Source organism: Microtus pennsylvanicus, chromosome 1 (assembly GCF_037038515.1).
Source record: "Microtus pennsylvanicus isolate mMicPen1 chromosome 1, mMicPen1.hap1, whole genome shotgun sequence".
NCBI classification, from domain to species: Eukaryota; Metazoa; Chordata; class Mammalia; order Rodentia; family Cricetidae; genus Microtus; species Microtus pennsylvanicus.
Window position 1 is genome coordinate 48087741 of NC_134579.1, and position 13692 is coordinate 48101432.

The 13692-nt window shown below is 43.1% G+C and overlaps 1 protein-coding gene across 18 annotated transcripts in view; it reads right to left on the minus strand.

The window, feature by feature from the left end:
• The window catches only part of Phldb2 (pleckstrin homology like domain family B member 2), a 98546-nt gene that overhangs the window by 78639 nt on the left and 6215 nt on the right, over window positions 1–13692 (minus strand). For all 18 annotated transcript variants that reach the window (XM_075963935.1, XM_075963915.1, XM_075963851.1 and 15 more), the window contains exon 2: window positions 2301–3637. In XM_075963935.1, the coding sequence (XP_075820050.1) occupies window positions 2301–3623 (1323 nt within the window). In that variant the 5' untranslated portion in view covers window positions 3624–3637. The remainder of the gene's footprint in view (window positions 1–2300; window positions 3638–13692) is intronic.

Here is a 13692-nt window from a genome sequence, read left to right on the forward strand (position 1 = left end):
GTTGGGGTGTGTCATTGGGAGAGGATTGGGGAACCCTAGTGTCTCCCTCTTTTCATTGCATCTGGTTCGGAAGATGGGCAGCTTTGCTCCACTATGTTCCCTGCCATGATGCATTGCCCAGAAGCAATGGGGCAAATGAATCCAAAACTGGAAGTCAAAATGACTTTTTGTTTGTTTGTTTGTTTGTTTGTTTGTTATTTTGTTGGTTTTCGAAACTAGCTTTGGATCCTGTCCTGGAACTTGCTCTGTAGACCAGGCTGGACTCGATCTCACAGAGTTCGATGCCTCTGCCTCCCAAGTGCTGGGATTAAAGGCATCGCCACCGCCGCTTGGGCTGATAATACCTCTTTATAAGTTACTTCAGATATTTTTTTTTTAAACCCCACGTGAGGAACTGTTCCCTTTCATTTATTTATTTGTTTATTAAGTATACAATATTCTGTCTGCATATATGCCTGCAGGCCAGAAGAGGGCACCAGATCTCGTTACAGATGGTTGTGAGCCACCATGTGGTTGCTGGGAATTGAACTCAGGACCTTCGGAAGAGCAGGCAATGCTCTTAACCGCTGAGCCAGCCCAGTTACTTCAGATATTGTGCAAAAGTAATAGAAAGAGCATTCAGTGTGGTCCTTTGTGATAGATAAGTTTCATTTTTGGATACTATAACAAGCCATTAATAAGGAAAAGGGAGTACAAGTAGTATTCCTAACAATATCATCAAGACCACCCAAAAAGTTGATCTTGTTCATGATTTATCAAGTTCCAGCCTTTTGAGCAACAAGTAAAGTCACTACTGGGACTGTGAGGAGCCTTAGATGTGGGGAATCTGGAGAACAGAGAAAGTCACCAGCATTTACATATACTGAAGGTGAAACTCAAGGCATATCAAGTTCCTGGTTGGTTTTCCTTCTAAAGGAAGACCTCCAGAGTGAAAAATTTCATAGGAAAGGCTCTTCAAAATTCCAGAGTAAATTACCAATTACTAAGTTGCTTAGCACAGTACAGATGCATGTACAAGAACCCATTTGCTAACTGAATGGGTTTCTGAATTATATCCAAGGATCAAGCCTAGACACAAAGCTTTTTTGTGATCATGGGTTATCTCTAGTGATGATTTATGACAGCAAAGAGAACGTCCTACTGGAGTGCTGCTTAACTGATATCCATAATGAGCATTTAATTATCCAGAGCTATGCATATGTGTTTTTACCTACTAGTCTTAGCTAGGAAGAGCATAAACTTACCAAAACTTTGAGTGACATGTGATTCTTGTTCTGAAATAGCAAATGTTGCATAGTGTAGAGGTTTCTGTCCCTATAACTGTAGGCACAAATCAATTTTTCCATGTGCTTGAGAAACCTTATTCCAACATACTTTTTTGAGCAATTAAAAGACCTTTGATGATCTTACACTTTTGTAAACCATGCCATAGCTTCTCTCATTAAGGAAGTCATTAATCACTAGCGAAGCAAAACAGTCCCTGACAGGAACTCATTCTAAAATAAAAACCCACTAAAAGAGACCAGAAAAATAACCCTTAATGTTCCCGTTCATCAATGGGGCTACTGGGGAATCTTTCCTTTCATCCTCGTCCTTTTACTTTCAATGTATTTTTCACTTTTAAGCATAAACTCATTTTAAATTGAAAAAGGGAGTGAACTCAGTGCATTTTGTGTTTGTAGGAGGGGCTGTGTGAAGAAGCAGCACAGCTGTAGAGAGTCTGGCGTTATGTGGACAGTGTGGGGAGAAGAACCTGAGCTTTACTGTGGCTGGGACACCCTTCACCTTTTCAGATGACTTGCTCTACAAATTCTTAGGTTATTATCTCACTGACTACTTCTGTCCTAAGTACATACCAGAGAGTTTCATCCCATAAGTACCACTGCCACTTACTCATAGTCTCAGAAAAACGCACAAGATAGAAGACATTCAGCAAAATTCGCAACTAGACATTCACTTTTTCCCAGAATGTCTAGTGTTGTGCAAGTCCTTGGGTCCCATCCCTAGCACATGAAAAAAGAGTGGGGGGAGATGATGATAAGGGAGAGAAAAGGCAAAGGAACAGAAAACCTCTGCAGAACTAAATAAATGGAAGGCTCTAGCTTTGGTGGGCTTTGGAAATTTTAAAATGCCCAGAGATGTCCCACAACAGTAGCCAAGGAAGAGTTAGGTGGGACAGAGAGCAAGAGGCAGTATGAACAACAGTAGCTGGCTGGTCCATATGCCACACCCCTACATGTACCCTGGGATTCTGTCTCCAACCCTGCGGATGTAAGTCAAGGTCAGAAGAGGAAGATTACCAGGCGCTCCATCTCCTGCTCCCTGAGTCTCTCTTCCCTCTGTCGGCGGTGATAATCCATCAGATCGTCGCGGCCTGAAATGGAGCTAATGCTGCTTTTCCGTTCTCGAAGGACAGGCTGGGGAGTTTCTGAGGACTGTCGTAGGCTTTCCAGATCAGAATCATCCAACTCAATAGATCCACAAGAGAAGTTCCTCCTGGCCACAGGCACTCGGTCTGGTTCTCCAGAGATGAAGGAATGGCTCGGGCTGGTCCCTGAGTAAGAAGCCCTATCAAAGTCCTCTGAAGAGGTGGAGGCCAGGAGCATCTTCCGAGCCACTCGAGGGCTGGCAGGGACACTGAGGGTGGAGCTTACGTAAGGATTTCCCTCTGACAGAGAGGTTTTATAGGGTGAAGCCCCTGAGCTTAGAGAAGAAAAGTTAAGGTAATTGTCATTATCCACTATGCTATGAGGTAGATCCTTTTCCCCTAACTGACCTCGTTTGGAATTGCCCAGGGAATTTCTTGGAGGCAGGCTGAGAGGCGGCATCTGGCTGTCTGTGGCTTTATACAACCTGGGAAGCGATCGGCTATAGGCACCCATGTTACTGAGGCTGCTCCCTGAATACTTCCTTGTTCTCACACTGATATTTTCAGAGGCTGGCTCCTTGTGCCGGCTTAAGCGGGGTTGAAGTGGCAAGTTGTCCTGTAAGTTCATTTTCCTAGCTTGCTTTGGGCTTGAGGGCATGCTCGCTGCCCCAGATCTGCTGACGGGTGTGGAGCCAGCGCTGCTCAAGGAACCTCCATTCCACATGGTCAAGAGAGAGCCAGAGGCTTTTCTTCCTTCCAGCCCCCCGAGAAAGTAGACATTGTCATGTGATTTATTCCTAGAGCTGTATCTGGAATAGGGGGGCTTCTCTGAGAACTTGGAGGACCTCTCACTGTCCCGGCCAGTATAATGATCCAAATCTGCTCTCCCGAGTGGATAACCCCCAAGAGAGGTTGCGGAGCTGAGGAACGAAGTAGGAGGCTTCATGGAAACGTTTTTATCAGTTCCATCACAAAACTGTTTGCTTCCTTGGAGTTTGACCAAGGAGGGGCTGCTCCTAACACTGGTGCCCAAAGGAGAAGGGCTTCTCTTGGTGGACACAGGTTGGGAGAGGGTTAAATACGAGCCAGAATAGTCCCCGTTGGCTTTAAACTTCAGACTGGACGAATATTTCCTCGGGCTTAGGCTCTCCATCATGTTCTGCGGCTCGATCTCCGGGGAACGTACCACAAATCCTTCCTCTAAGCTACCATTTTGTAATTCCAGCTGCTTCCGTATGTGGTTATCTCCTGCCATGATATTGCTGGACCCTGTAAAAGGAAAAAGGAAAAAGTTTTAGATTAAAAAAAATATGAAACTGTACTAGAAGCTGAAAAATAAGCACCACGGATCAGGGATGTATATTTTTGGTACAAAAAAAAAATAACTCAAGATGACAACAGAATTTGAGGGAAATAAATCTCTAGTGAGATGACAGTGCAGGATTAGGCTGCTATGTAAAGACGGCCATCTTCCCCTTGGTGCTCTAGTCTTAGGAAGATCATCTGCTTCCTGAATATCTGTGTATCCCTAAAAGAAACACTCAATAGCTCTTCCTTTAGATGTGTCTGCTAAACTCATTACCAGCTCAGTCCCGAAGAAACAAAATCCATATCTTGACAGAAGAGGAAAGTTTGTGTTACGCAGGGATCCTGCAGAAGGGCTGAAGAGTGGTTCATTGGGGAGGGACAAGGTGGAAGTTCACTTCTTAAGCAGAAAGCTGGAAGTTCCTGGGCTTGTCAGAAAGAGGCAAGACATACAAGACCAAAGGGTGTCCTCAAGTTGGTTGTCTCATAGCCAAAACCCTACATTATTCTATGCTTTGAATTCCTTGGTACCCTGAATGTGTTCTGCTTATCCTATGTCGTGAGTCCTCTTCTCTAACAGAAGCACGCTGAGCCTCTGGTCCATCTATCAAACCCACCCATCACTCAAGAGACAAAGTAGGATAATATCTTCCATGAATAATATTTTTTCAAAAGGAAGTATATGTTTTGAGTCATGGATTCAAACATTGACATAAAGTTTTAATCTATGAAAAGATTCTTGAATCAAAACTAGCAACGAAAATGAAAAGGTTTATAATTCTGAGTGATAGGAGCTATTTTTAGATACTAAAAATGAAAACACAATTTTAATCAGTACATGCAGGGCTAAGACTTTCCTCCAGCCTTTAGAGACCTTGGACGCCAATGTTCGATGTAAAGGATGTCTAGAATTTTTATCTTATAGTCACCTGCTAACTCCCATTGTTCTACAGGCAAAAAACTCAAAACATTTTTCAGTCGCATCCATCCTCAGACCATAAGAGGAAGACTTCATTCTCTTTGTTTAGCCTCAGATTCCCCAAGCAAACTCAAGTAACTCAGCATGGAACTGCTTCTGACCCACAGGCTGAGGTCAGGAGAATTTCCCTACTTTCTTCCGGATGATCTCTGGATTTGCCTATACAGAGCTACAGTCCCGTGCTCTGCCCCAGAAATTCTACCTTGGATTCACTATTCTCAAAGCTTTATGTTAAAATGTTGTGTATTTTTAGATTTATTTATTTGTTATATAAACAGTGTTTTACCTACATGTTTGCATACATGTCAAAGGAGGAAACTCTACGATCTCACCCATGTGACTGCTGGGTATTGAACTCTGGACCTTTGAGAGAGCAGCCAGTGCTCTTAACTGCTGAGCCATCTCTTCAACCCTAAAATGGTGTGCTTTTAAAGAATAGCTTAAAAAATTAAAAATCTCATAAAGCATTGAAGTTATACTTAAAATCTGGTTCCCAATGTCCCTGCTATCTGGCTCCTACAGGTCCTTCATTGCCTGTGGCCAGGCAATGACAATTCCAACCTTGAAGGCAACATTAGTCTGGGTTTAGACATTCCTTGCCATGGTCCTGGGGACGTGACAGTAAGACAACCCCTAGCCGGTCCTTTCCAGAATTCCCTTCACCCCTGGTTGGTCTGTCATTTAGAAATCTTAGTAAGCCTCAGCCAGTTCTCCCAACTGAAATATCTCAGGACTGAGGAAGTAAGAAAAGAGATGGGTCCTGAGGACTTTCAGTGTAATTTATCGCATAGGAAAAAGCACCCTAAATGCCCAGTGATAAGTGGAATAGCTACAGTTAAGCACAGGTATCAAAATGTGCCATCATTTTAACACCTGTCATCATTTAACATCATGAACACTACATTTAGAGTATATTTTATACTACAAAGTATATTCATATAATATGCCTCAAAACATTCAGTGAGTATAGTTAGTTTTCTTAACTCCATCCACAAACATTGATTATAAACACAGGGACCTCCGGTGCACTGCTGACAGTTTTCTTACAGTGCTCAGGGCAGAAATTGGAGTCACCGTGGTCTCCGTCATGTCTACTTCTCTCTTCATTGCATCTGTCGGCAAATCCAATCAGCGCTGTTCTTCATCCATATTCCAAATCTTATACGTCTTACTGTTCCACTGTTGTACCCCATAAACCAGCATCTTTTGCCCCCAGTGCATACCCTCCTCCCACACTAGAAGCAATGGACTGAAAATACTCCCACCAAAAGTTACTACTGATTTTACCCGGGGTGGTAATATTACTAGTGATTTCATACCAATTTACATTGCATGCATTTTGATTTTTTTTGGCAATAATCTGGCATCAGATATTGGAATATACTACCATCTTGGCTTTTTTGTTTGGTTGGTTTTGTTTTGTTTTTGAAGACAGGGTTTCCCTGTGTAACAGCCCTGGCTGTTCTAGAACATGTTTTGTACACCAAACTGGCTTAGAATTCACAGAGACCCTCCTGCCTCTGCCTCCCACTGGGATTAAAAGCATGTGTCACTACTACCCGGACCATCTTGTTTTTAACTTGATCAGATTCTTGTGTTTGAATACTTGGTTACCAGAAGCGGCTCTGTTTGTGATGGTTGTAGAAACTTTAGGTGGTAGAGGAAGTAGCTCACCGTGGGAAGGGTTTTGGGGTACACCACTTCTGGTTCACTGCTTCCTAACTGTAGATCAATGTGACCAACAGTTTCTCATTCCTACAGCCATACTTTTCTCTTCGCAATGATGGACTGTATCCCCTTAAAAAACAAGCCAAATGCATCTGTCCTTCCTTAAGGGGATTCCTGTCAGGTATTTTGTCACATAAGTAAAAAATAACAAATACACTAATTTTAAAGATTTATCATCTGATACAGATAACTATTTCATTTATTTGTATTTTGAAACTGAGTTTGTCTGCCTAGCTGAATACATGTGCGTATTTACCTGAATTTGGTACCTCTTAGTCCTGAATACAAACTTCACCCTAAAGGAAATCAGCCAGACAGATGGTCTTTCTAGCTGCGTGAGGAACATCAATAGCTGTGGACACCTCTCTCCTCCCTACATCCAGAGCACTGTTCCTGTGAGGTGTGATCCCATGACCAGAGGCCTAGAAATAGGAAATGACTAGGAACTGCAGGCCAGTATGTGCGTGGATAGGGTATAAGCAAGGGCCTGAGAGGCAGGCGTAGAGACCCAAGTGGGAATGTTCTGATGAATTCCCCAAGCAGTTGAGGATAGGACTGCAGGCAGAATGCATCAGAGACTACAGTTGGGTTTAAGGTGGAAAAGGAAGAGTTGGGCTAGTGGGAGAAGAAGATGAAGGCTGCAAGGACACCTCACCAAAGCAGCACAAGCAAGAGAAAGGAGAGGGACAGCAAACACATAAGAAAAGAACTGAAGGAAATCCTGAGTTTACAGCCATCTTTATGTTCAAGGCTGCTGTGTGCGCTTGGGGTTTCCTGAACATTTTACGTGAACAAAGACGAGGTTTTGGTGAAACTGTGAGATCCCTGCATTGTGTTATTGGGAAAGCAAAACAGACCCAAAGGATATAATGGTTACTCACTTTCCTCTATACATAGCCACAGAAGGTCTGTGAGCCGAAGGAATGCATCTGGTGCCCATCTGAGAGGAAGGACAGCTTGGGGAAGTCTAAACAGGAAAGAAGCTAATGTGTGCTGAAAAGCTTGCATTTACTTTCTGATCCATAAGTTTAATCCTTCCAGTACTCAGGCTATCTTACCACCTAAAACACACATTCATCTTACTGTCAATCAGAAAATACCAGAAAGTTAGGATGTAGCAGCCTTTTGAAAGATGTTACTGAAAAACCACAGCACTTTTTCCCCTGGAGGAGAAAATTACTTCCACCAGTTGTCTAAAGGAACGTTGTTAAATGTTTCTTCAGAGAGTCGTTTCTCTGCGGTATGGTTGAAATTGTCTTTTAAAACAATTCTCTGGCTCCTCTCACACCAGATGACAATGAAGCTCATCTCATTCAAACCGTAACTCTCCAATAGTGAAGTTACGAGGTAGCCATCACCAGAGGAGTGTGCATTGTCATATTTCCAGCTAAAGAAGGCACACCCAGAGAGCCAGGCTTTTTAAAACAAAGGGCTTGCTGTGCTGTGAGACAGAAGAGGACTTAAGGTCTAGCTGATAGGTGCATCCCATTGGTTCTAGCCAATTAAGTGACTTTGGAGGGTTCCTACAATACATAGCCACCTCTGAGGATCACCCGATACAGCAGGAACTGGTCCTAGAAACGATGCAAAGGTAACGGTAGGGCAGTGGAAAATATGCCATGCCATATTGGTGGGCAGAAGCAACTTTAGGAGAGCCAACTTTTAAAAGTCCACAAAGTGTAGGCCAAAATGTCCATAATATAATGGCTCGAGTTCATCCCTTGTCCTTCCAGAGCTCTGGAGCTGGGGGTGGGGCGGGGACTGGCCCTGTGTTTTGTGGCGGACTGTGGTTGATGTCTGGTATGAAGGCTCTCCAGCATGCTGGTGGTCCAGAGGCAGGCTTAACTGTCAGCACTGATGTTTACGATATGGCACTGTTAGGATTAAAGCATGTACTGATGACATGTAATTGAATTCGGGGCCAGTTAAGAAGCCCCTCAGAAGCAGGGCCCTTCCTCCATTGACAGTTGATAGGGCCTGGGAGGATACTTTGAGAGGACTGAAGGAAAAGTTGAAAAGTCTATTTTAAACACAGGGCCTATGCTTTATAAGGGAGAACAATGGACACACAAATTTCTCCCTGTCTTTCTCCTGATGGCATCAGAACGTGAGGAAGAGTGTACTAACTAGAGCCTCAGAAACAAACACTTGCCCCTCTCCCCTAGTCCCCTTTCAGAAGGCAAATGCTGCCTAGCAACCCTTGTTCTCCATTAACCCTTTGGTCTTCTCAGTGCCCTGACTACAAACTTTACAAATAACTAGTCTTGGCCCTGAACCCTTCTGCTCCATCTCTGCAAACAAGGCTCTCCTCTCCACATGTCCCCACAGCCATTTGTAAACACTCCCTCCCAGCAAACACTCCCAGGCCTCTTTCCAGGGAGAGCTGCCTTCATCCACAGCCATTGTCCCAGTCTCATCTCCACAGGACCTGGCTTTGCTTCTTCCTCATCCTGGCTTTCAAACCTCTACTCCTTCAAACTCCTCCTCCTCAATCATGGTTTCCCATCCCAAGACAGAGGATGAAAACATTAGTAGACATACTGTTTTTTGTTTGTTTGTTTGGTTTGGTTTTGCCTTTCAAGATAGTTTCTCTGTGTAATTCTGACTATTCTATACTCGTTCTGTAGACCAGGCTGGTCTTGAAGTCAGAGATCTGCCTGCCTCTGCCTCCTGAGTGCTGGGATTAAAGGCACACGCCACCACTGCCCTGCTATAGACATAGTATTCTTATTGTTCTGTTTTCTTCAACAAATGGATTCCAACCCTTTTCCTTTGTATCACATTCTTTGCTCAAGAATCTATTTGGGTAAAATAACCACTAGACTCACATAAGTAGGCTGATGATCTCCAATGAAGAGGCTTCATTGTCTCTCAGAGATCCAAGAAAAGCAGTCCCAAGTGTGTGTGTGGGGGGAATGTATTTTTAATGACTGAACAAAGACCTTGTTCTACTCTAGAAGATGGTACCTTTTACAACGGACAGCTGCAACCCTTAGTGTGTACACACATAAGACAAGAACTCATTGTCCACACATCCACAGCAGCCTAAAACACACAAAGCCTTTTTGTAGCACCCAGAGACAATCCTTCTGAAACCAGACTTGAAGCATCCTCAGGCACAGCCAATGTTGAGGGGATTAACATCAGGCCAGGGGAGAAGGGGTTGGGCCACCAGGGGTCAGAATGCTCCGGTGATGTCTCCACTGACTACAGGGTTTCTTTCTTTTGCCTTTTTTTTAAATTTTTTTTACTTTATCATTTTCTAAATCCATCCAAAAGAAGAATGATGATTAAGGAACGAGAAACAAACATGACGCATGACTCTACAAGGAAGAGAAAGGAATGGAAGGCAACGGGAGATGAAGATAACACTGAAGACGGACAGAAGAAACCAGGCCATAAGGGGAAAGGCAATTTCAGTTTCTTCTCGTCACCAGAGAGGAACCTAACCTGGGGCTACCACTCCTTCCAGCTCCCCCTAGGTGCCTCTTCGTACTGAAATCTAAACTCTGTAATGAACACTGCAGACAGTACCCAGAAGAGTCTAACAGCGATCACAGTCTACAGCCAATGTCCGTACTACAAGTAAGGCTCTTTCTCAGATGAGAAGCAGCTTGCTCTGGATTGTTGTATTTTATCAATTCCTGGAACCAAGGCTTGAGAACTTAGAAGACACAAAGAGCTACAGGGCCAATTATAGGTTTCTTTTAAAAAGAAGTTTTGTGCTAGTCCCTTCAATAAAATGCTTGTCTGCAGGAACTTTACAACATTCCTTAGACTATCCAAGGAATTTGGCTGCTGTTTCCTGTGATAAGTCTTTGTAGTGGGGGAGGGAGACAGAAGGCAGATTTGGCCTCAGAAAATGGGTGACGGGGGTCACTGAAGATCCCTCCCACTGGCAAAATCCCAAGTTTTACCTAAATTATCAACGCATAAGTTTTTTTAATTAGACTCACATGTGGGTTTAAACAGTTATTAAAGAAATTTTAGCAATATGTGAAAAGATAGCAGATTCAATGAGTAAATGTATAATAAATTAAAGTTCAAGATTATTCAAATTAGAAGTATGCTGTCTTTCACTGTAGAAATCACAAGGGACAAAAGAATGCTCTTTTTGGTATTGTTGTTTGTTTGCGTACACGCAGGATATGCTGGGTGCACATTCCACAACTTGCCCAAAAGAATGTTCTATTAAAAACACCAAAGACCTCCTATGGCAGCACACATCTGTAATCCCAGCAAGGAAAGCCAAGGTAGGAGGGTTATAAGTTCAAGGCCAGGCTGGTCTACAAAGTGAAATGTCTCAAAAACCATCACATTAACAAAATCTTACCATTGAAAAGGCCTTCACTTAATTCTAGAACACTAGAGGGTATAGTGGGGGAAAGGCCCAAAACAAAAAACATGTGTTCAGTCATAATGGGGGAAGAAGAGGGGAGAAAATCCAGTCTTGAAAAGGAGCTATTCCAGGTTAAAAGACCCAAGAGACTTAACAATGAAATGCAATGGGCGTGCACGGTCTGCAGCCTATCCATCTGCTTAAAAATTGTTAAAAAAAATGCTTGATACAACCAGAATTAGAATGCTGACTGAAAGTCAGACGCATTGCTGTTTTCAAAGGTGCAATGACATGTTTTATAAAGCTCACAACTGCCTAGAGCCACAGTGTAACTAGATGAATAGCTAGGTGTTGGGGACATGGTTTGTAACAATCCATACTCAGGGGAAAATGGGGTCTCCACATGAAACCAAATTAACAAACGGAAGCAATCTGGGCTCTAGGTGTCAGGGTCGCTATGGTATACATTTGCTTTTTCAAGACAGGATTTCTGCGTGTAACAGTGCTGTACTGGAACTCATTTTGTAGACCAGGGTGGCCTCGAACTCACAGAGATCTGCTTGCCTCTGCCTCCTGAGTGCTGGAATGAAAGGTGTACACCATCACAGCCGGCTCTCACTACACTACATATTTAATGTGTGTTTTACATTTTGTGTATGCTTAAATTTTCTACAATGAGCCGGGAACTGGTCCTGCACGCCTTTAATCCCAGCACATGGGAGACAGAGGCAGGTGGATCTCTGTAAATTCGAGGCCAGCCTGGTCTACAAAAGCTAGTTCCAGGACAGGCTCCAAAGCTACAGAGGAAACCCTATCTCGGGAAAAAAAAAAAACTGCAGTAAAATATCTTTCCAAAAAGTTAAATAAATTAAAAAAGGTAATATATATAATTTATATACACATGCATATATGTACTGTAGCCAGACTAAATAAAAATAAAATCTATATACTGACATAAATTATAATGGCTCACTCTATACAAAAAAGGAGTGGGTCTCAGCAGCTTGCATGAATCCTAGCTTATTATACTAAATCAAATTCTTTAAAGGATGATTTCTTTCTAAAGCACCCAGGAGAATTTGAAAGCAAATGCATTGCCAAGATTATAAATAAGTAGGCTATTTTATTAAAGACTCTCACAAGATAATGCCAGATAGAATTCCTAAATTTCAGCCACATCTGTGCCCAAGTAAAAACCCTTGCCCCAAGCAGTAGGCGACGAATCAGAGGCTGGAGGATCTGAAGTTTGCTGTCAGCCTAGGCTTCCTAAGGGAGCCTGAACTATATAGTGAAAATAAAAACAGTCAGGGGCTGGGGTGATGGTTCGGTTGCCATGGCAAAGTGCTTGCTGTTCAGATCCCAGCATGCCTTTTCCAAATAACATTCCCCAGATTGAAATTTACCTAATATTATGATCTGGCTATGGTTAGAGAATGCGTAGGTTCTAGGAGAGGAAACAAGTGGAAGTCGGCGCTGTCTCCCACAGTGGGAATGCATTTAATGCCACACTATCCCTGGGCTGAGAGATCATATTCAAGGTCTTAGGCATGATCAACCAATGCTCTACCACTTTGCTCCCCACCCTCGCCCCACACATGTTTTCCCTGTTAACTCAAAAACTGAGGTGGACGAGCTTTAAAAGGATGGTCGGTACTTCTCAACAGTAGAGACACATTCTGAGAAATACACAGATAGTTGATTTCATCGCTGAGAGCATCACAGAATGTGGCCTCATGCAGGTAGCTGGACCCGCATTACAAGGCAACTTAGTCTTATCTGACACCGTCATGCAAGAGGTCAGTTGAGTGAGATGTCACTCTGTGGGCCAGTGAGACAGCTCAGTGGATAAAAGGGCTTTCAGTAAAGTTGAGAAGAGAGAACAGAGAACAGCTTCAGAGTAATTTCCTGACTTCCATATGCACCCCATGACAAGCAGCACCCACATACCGGTTCCTCAACCTTAACCCCCTAGGTTAATTTTTTCAGAGAAGAAAAATCACTGTGAGGCTCACAACCTAGGTTAATTTTTTCAGAGAAGAAAAATCACTGTGGGGCTCACAACCACACTACAAAACAAAAAGTTACAGCGGTGGCATAATTTCTTCATTACTTTAACAGTTGATTATGTAGGGTGGATGTTGTAAGACACCCATTTTTTTTGTCTTTTACAACCTGCCTTTCGACCCCTCGCTACAGGAAAGGGGGAATCCTTGACCCTACAAAGATCAGTAAACACTTAGCTAAGTTCAATTTACTTTTAACCAGTGCTGTGTTTCCAAAACCTTCACATTTATTTTTACTTGTGTGTTTGCATGTGAGAGGGAGAGAGAGAGAGAAAGACAGAGAGACAGAAAGAGAGAAAGAGAGAGAGAGAGAGAGAGAGAGAGAGAGAGAGAGAGAGAGAGAGTAGCTAAGATGTGTGTGCACGTGATTCAGGAGACCAGAAGAGGGCGTCAGAGCCCTTGGAGCTGGAGTTAAGGAAGATGTGAATCAATTGCAAAGGGCCCATGGGTACTTGGTTGTCCAGAAAGGCAGGAAGTGCTCTTATTGTTGAGCCATCTCTCCAGGCCATCAATATTGGTTTTTGTTTGTTTGTTCGTTTGTTTTAATATCCCTACCCAGAAGACCTAATAAAGAAAATGGTTACTGTCAGATGTTCCTTTTATTGAAATGGGTAATCCAGTACAAAGAACACTGGACAGCTTACCAAGGACAGGAGTCAGGAGGTCAGACCTCTGTCTGTGTCCACCAACCAAAAGCAGCAATACAGGGACTGACTGAGTCGTTCATCTGTCTCCATCTTGTTGAAGCAGAAGTTTGCCAATGTTTGACATGCTGAGAGTGAACTAGACACTGCTTGCACCCCAAGGTTCTGCACTTCCAAAGATTACTGGTTAAATCGCCCAAGAGTGCCTGTTACATAACGCAGGAAATGGAAATGACCACAGAACACAAGTATGTTTTAGTGATAAG